This window comes from Frankliniella occidentalis, unplaced genomic scaffold, assembly GCF_000697945.3.
Source record: "Frankliniella occidentalis isolate FOCC.00 unplaced genomic scaffold, Focc_3.1 Scaffold2, whole genome shotgun sequence".
In the NCBI taxonomy this organism is placed as follows: domain Eukaryota; kingdom Metazoa; phylum Arthropoda; class Insecta; order Thysanoptera; family Thripidae; genus Frankliniella; species Frankliniella occidentalis.
This window is the reverse complement of record NW_026267132.1, coordinates 1,313,728-1,320,218: the sequence shown is the minus strand read 5'-3', so window position 1 is coordinate 1,320,218 and position 6,491 is coordinate 1,313,728. Positions and strand designations below refer to the sequence as shown.

General features: G+C 54.1%; 1 protein-coding gene across 1 annotated transcript in view; it reads right to left on the bottom strand.

Moving 5' to 3' along the window:
* Positions 1–6,491, bottom strand: part of LOC113218297 (uncharacterized) — a 75,391-nt gene that overhangs the window by 8,699 nt on the left and 60,201 nt on the right. The window contains exon 4 of the mRNA XM_052264042.1: positions 2,174–2,291. Within this exon, the coding sequence (XP_052120002.1) occupies positions 2,174–2,291 (118 nt within the window). The remainder of the gene's footprint in view (positions 1–2,173; positions 2,292–6,491) is intronic.

Genomic DNA, 6,491 nt, shown 5'->3' with positions numbered 1-6,491 from the left:
GGGGGGGAGCGGCGGACAGACAGCCAGACAGTAGTCGTGGGTCCGAGACGACGGAGGGCTTTTTCCTCGTCCAATCTGTCCGTGGGAGCCCTCGACAGGGTGCGGCGGGCGAGGGTCCTGGTGGTAGGGCCCCACCCCGGCCTCTGGTGCCGCCACGCCGCCAGGGCCTCGGCCAGGGCCAAGAGGGGCCGCCGCCTCCGCACCGCGCACCGCCGCCCAGGCGCCCCTTTTAACGAGTTGCCTCATTGCCAAGCTTCGCCCCGCACCGCACCGCCCCCGCATTTGCCCCCGACCGCACCTGCAGCCACAGAAGCCCACGGCAGCAGCACCCCGACACCGACCGGACCACGACGGCCGAGTAACGCAGCACCATGGTTTTCGCGTAAACCAATCAGGGCGGTAATCTAATCATTTTTGCTGCTCAAAAAGAAACGACGCGTACATCAATTTGTTCCTGTTTGTTGTTGTTGTTGTTGTTGTTGTTGTTGTTGTTGTTGTTGCTGTTGCTGGTTTGGGGGCACGGTATTGCATTTTTCGATTTAGATGATATGGGCCGCTCCTGTTTTTTTGGTCTTTCCCTGCCCAAAATTGAAATCAAATCGCCACACACACCGCCGCACTGCAACCCAAACTACAGCCCATTAGCTATTAGCACAATAGCGGCGGGCCGAGCGGGGCGCTCTATTCGCGGCGTGTTTGTGCAGGGAATAATCAAGTACCCAATCACAGCGGCGGTGCTCGCCATATGTGATAGAGGCAGTAAAAGGCCAACGCCAAAAAAAGTTGGCAAACTTGACCAGCTAAAATCCCGCAGCACCTGCGAATGATAAATGCCCCTTCCACCACGAAAAAGGGGGGGGGGGAGGGTTACCTCCGGCTGGCCCCCTACAGCACGGCGACGTGAAGGGCCCGGCCTGGGCTTGACGTGAAGAGCGATGTCGTCATGCCTGGAAGGCCAGCCGAGCCTAAGGGCCTAAGGGTGTGGCGGGGGCGGCGCGGGGCGGTGCAGAGCAGGGCGGGGGCTGTGTGTGTGCGTTGCATTGCCCATGTCATACGAGGCGGAGTGAGTGGGTAAGGGACGGGTGGGGTGAGGGGAGCGTTGGGGTATTATAAAGTCAGATTATGACGTTAGGCCGACTGGCAGCTAGTGCTGGCGCACCCCGCACGCAGCAATGCTGCTGGGGGGTAGGGGGAGGGGTAGGGGCATTAGAGGGCGGTGAGATACAGCCGGCTGGCCAGGTGGAGTGGAGATACTCCGCGCCACAATGCACTTTATACGTGCCGAGGCCGAGTCAAGTGGCGCGGGCGCGGAGTATCTCCTTTTGTTGAGCGATAGCACAATGGATTTTTAAGTGCCATGCGCGCCGCTCACTGGCTGGCTGCTGCTGCTGCTCTACGCCGTATTGCCGCTGTGACCCAGAAAAGCGCGCATGTGCGATATATACCGGGGGCGCGATGGCAGAGAGGTGGGGAGAAGAAGAAGAAGAAGAAGAAGAAGAAGAAGAAGAAGAAGAAGAAGAAGAAGAAGAAGAAGAAGAAGAAGAAGAAAGGTATGGGGGCAATGCCCGGGCCGAAACAAGCAGCCCACACAGCCGACGCCGCCTACGCCACACAAAATTCATTACTCTCCATTTGTCTTTCTTTCTGGGGTTTCACACAAACCGGCGGTGTTTGTATCTGCCCCCAAAAAAAGAAACGGAGCAAAATTACAAAAGATCGCGGCTCATTCGACCAAAACAGTTTTTTTTTTACTCAATTAACATTTTTGTTTTATTTTTTGGTAGAGAGCAGAGCGATGTAGGGGATCATGGGGATGCGACGGGTGAAGGCGGAGAGGGCGGCAGAGGCGGGGTTGCAAATAAGCGATATAGCGGAAGGGATGCTGCGGATCATAATTGTTTGCGGTGCGCCTGGCGCGGGCTGGCGCGGGCGGGCCGCACCCACCACAGGGGCCATCACTGCCAGCCCACGCCAGTTTAAGTGGCGAGCTGACCTTGACCCAGTTCCTCGCACGCTCCGGGCGGCCAGTAAACTTTGCACTCCTCACTCAGTCGATCCCTTCATCTCCTCTCTCTCCCCCTTCCGGCCGCCCGCCCCTACACACCCCACCCCACCCTCCCCGCAGTTTGCATCGCCCCGTATATACCCAGCCCGCACGGAGGGGTTCGCTCACCTGAAACTTGTCGTGGTGCAGATTCAGGAACCTTCTTACTTTGGCGGTGTCGTTGTCGCGAATAGCTTTCTCTAGTTGTAGAGCGTCTGCGGTGAGGTCCGCGGTCGAAGACGCCAGGCTGGAACAGAGAAAGCAGGTTTATTGGTTTATCAATCAGAAAAGAAGTCTCGGTCCTTCCTTGCACCCCCCCCATTCCCTTTTTCCTGCTTCCCCGCCTTACAACGGGGCTGATTTGGACTGCCCCCATATCTCCCTTTCAAATCCGAAGCTCGCGCACAAAAGAACAAAACAAGTCCTCCGCAGAGTCAGCGTCTGTATTTCAACTCCTCCGACATAATCGCAAGGGACCGACAGTGAGTAGGATGAAGTGGAGAAAAATCTTACTCTTACCTTACCTTTCTCAGAGATAAGCCAAATCGTCAATGGAACCAGGACGGGTCCAAATCACCTCCCCAAAAACAGATATTGGAAATATTCTTTGGCTTATTCTGTAAACAAGATGCTTTTGTGGTCAAGATATACGCGCCATTTACTTTCACGAGCTTAATATATATACACAAGATCCGATGTAATTTCCTCGTAAAATTGGCACGACTTTTCCTCATAAAGCTCCTTTCACGAGCCTGGCTTTTATACACTCCGATATTTTTGTGGCCTCCGCGGCGGTACGTGTTGGCGCTATGAGCCCAACGGCCCCTCGGTGCTCCCCGCTGGGCCTAGTCCCCTCCCACCCCGCTTCACTAAACCCCGTACCGGCCACACCCAGGGACACGACAGGACCACCCAAATGAAATTTGCCACCGATGCGATTTGGACGCAATCCTGGCGAAGCCACCGCCGAGAGGTCAGCAGAGGACTGCCGAGGGAGTACACAGAAACAAGATACTTACGGTCGGGGTGGTAATAAATTTAAGAGGACTTTCTTTAGAATTTGACAAAGATGCCAAACATCCGAGTCTGTGTATTACAAAATTGTGATTGAGTTTTGTTTTCGGTGCGGCTTATATTTTCTTTCGTAAAGGGTTACACGGGAAAATCTTTCGTAAAAAAGACCCGTTGAAGTCACCGAGTTTAACACGTTCAGTGCGGCATGACCACCACGTTATCACGCATTGCTAGGTTTTCCAGCCCCCAAGCCCAAGATGCTCACCCGCAAATTAAAATCGCCCCAGTTCAAAAATTTACAGAATCATTTGCAAATCGAGAATATTTGTCATAGATTTTCAAACAGTATATTGTTTACAGTGGTCTTAGTTTTCCTTTTGTTTCCATGGAAACCTGGTTGTATGTCGTTTGCGGCACTAAGCCCCCAAGTCAAAAGGGTTGACTGTCGATTGCGGCAGGGCCAAGGTGCGGATTGTCGTTTGCGGAGAGCGCTGGGAAAGCCTCTGACTGATGGAAGCGATTAGATTAAATTGCTACGATTTCGGTTATTGTATCAAAATTTAAGACCTGAGCAGTCGTGTTGCTTTTTGCTAATTCCTCTCCTCACCAGCTAGTCCTGCTCCCTGGTAACCCTCCCTTCCTCCCTGTCTCTCTCCCCGTGACCCTAAATTCGATGAAACCCGCGCGCACGCCAGCCGCACCGGTCCGATCCGCTCTGGTCAGCTCCGGTCACTGGGCCAAGCCTCCTTCGTTCAATATCCCGCCGCCCCGCCCCGCCGCGGCGCTGTCACTGGAGGACATGGGGCCCCTAACCGGATTCGCTGACCGACAGTGGCTTCCCTTCTTCCCCTCGGGGCTGTCTATCACATTCTTGAATCTCACAAGGATACAGCGACACAGCCCCCTTCAATACTTGTCACACCGGGGCGCGCGATGTTGGTGCGTGGAAATGGCAAATACAATGTATATAATATAGACGGGACGCGCGCGACGAGCGGCATCCGAACGGAATGGTATTCGGGGGCGGGCAACGTTATTGTGCACGCAATACAGTCACAATGCGAGCAGGCCGAAGAAAACGGAGGGGAAGGAAGAGGGGCGGTAGTGCTGGCGGTGCTGGCAGTACTGGCTGTGCCGGCCGTGCTAGCTGAGCTAGCCGAGCTTGCTGTGCTATCCGAGCTAGATTTGCTATCCTAGCTAGCTGTATGCTAACCGTGCTAGCCGAGATAGCTGAGCTAACTGTACTAGTCTATCTAGCTTTGCTAGCCTAGTTGGCTGTTCTGGCGGTGCCATTTGTGCTAGCGGCTGGCTGGGTGGGCCACAGCGGGCGTATGCGGCACGAGCACAAGGGGTTCATGTAACAGCCAGCACAGCAGCCACGACGATTTCAAAAGAGGCCGCAGCACGCTGTGTTTGGGCAGAAAGGACGGGGGTGAGGGGAAAGGAAGGGGCTGGGGGGCACTGCGTGCAATATTTCACCATCGTCATACTAACAATGGGATTAATCTTCTCTGTCCTGTATTGACAGAACTCACTGCTGTTCTCGCTGCTGCTCCATTGTGGAGTGGCTGGGCTGGGGCGAACTCTTTGGCCTATCCGCACGCGTCGTGTGACAGCGGTACGCAGTGCGCTTCTCGCGCCGCCCTTATTGGGGGATCCGACTCATTGCACTGTTTCACTGAACTGAACGATTATCCCGAATCGAATTTAAACACTAATGGCTGATTCAGCGACGGTCAGAAAGGGTACGTTTTCAATTGAAAGCGCTGACTTTGCATTCCGGCATTCGCAATTCACACGTACTCTGCTTGAGCCCGAACTGAAATTCCCTCAGAAAGGCACATTCAAACGGCGAAATAAATCACGTTGTTTTCCCATTCCAAACGCGTTTCAATGGCAACAAATCCCGTTGCCTGGGTAGTTGACAGCTCACGTTTTGTTCCTTAAGGCAGTGCGCAAGTTGTTTTTAGCTCCACGGCATAGAGGCGGGTGCTTTCGGAGGTGGTACTTTTTTCCCCTATTGAGAAAACGGCGGGCAAAGAAGATGGATGCAACCAAACCAGGCGAGCAGCTAGCTAGCTACCATAGTAGGATAGCAGGCGGGGAGCCCGACAGTTCCGGTGGGGCTGCGGGCACGGCCGGCACACACGCGGGGCTCGAGACAGGCGGATATATGGCGGGGCGCAAAAGAAACTAAGGGCCGGCAGCATCAGGCAACACACCGTGTCAGCTTTGCTCGCTGCTTTGAGCCCGGCCTGAACCCTCCCGTGGCTGCCCCTATAACTCAGGCCAGGCATAAAGAGCTGAGAGATCCCCCGCGACGCGTTGTGGCGGCAGGGCTGTGCGATATCTCGATATCGATATCTGATGTATTGGGGTTTCGATAAATTTCGTCAACATATGCGACGCTTAACACCACAATATTTTGCAAAATATCTCAAAACATTTTGAGATATTTTGCAAAATATCTCAAAACATTTTGAGACATATCTGTTTTCATAACACGGTGTAGGTCGATATTATCGAGATTCGATGGAACGAGTCAATGTTCAAAGTTTGGTCGACCTCGAACAGTCCTAGCTGGGCGAGCGTAGCAACAAAGGCCCAAAATTAGGCTGCGACGGTCAGCCAGGATCCTGGTCAGGCCAGTTTTTGCCTCAAACGAACTATTATTGTCATCACAGAAAACTACCGTACCATGGTTATTTATTACAACCTCATATTTTACAGAGAGGACCCGTCGAAAAGAAGCGGCAAGAAGAAAGGAGGACGCAACACTTTTTGTACGGAGCAGTTGTAGCACGTTAGATGTGTAAAATAATTTTGTTTCCACGACACTCGTTTATTTTCTTCAACTTCAAATTCCCAAAAGTTTCAACGGCTAGACTTTGGAGGTGAAGCAAGACGGGGGCCGACCACACACGGCTATCCAAGCCAAGCTTTACATCTGCAGCAGCAGCAGCAGTCTCCCCCCCCCCCCCCCCCCCCCATGGCCTTTCCCTTTTGCCTCGCCAGAGGACTCCTATGGGAGCGGAACGACTTGCATGCCGCAAGGGTGGTAACAGGCGGGGAAAGGGGGGTCTTATTTGAGCAGGGACGGGGGCAAGGGGGTAGCAAGGGGGTGGGGGAAAGTCCAGTAATTCCAAGTTTTCCAAGTTTGTGTAGATTTCTGAGTCCGCCGTTAGGAGCCGGGCGCCACGGATAGCAGTCCCCAGCAGCCCTGGGCGCTGCTATGCCACCACCACCGCTGCTGCTGCCGGCCGCAGCTTTGAACAGACAGAAATGACCTGATAACGGCCGGCCAGGGAGCCTGACCTGGCGGCCAGGGACCCACCGGATGGTTTATGCTCTCTGTGTATCCACCTCCCTCTCACTCCCCCGTCTATCTTTCCACCTCTCTCCCTCTCCATCTCTCTCTCTCTCTCTCTCTCTC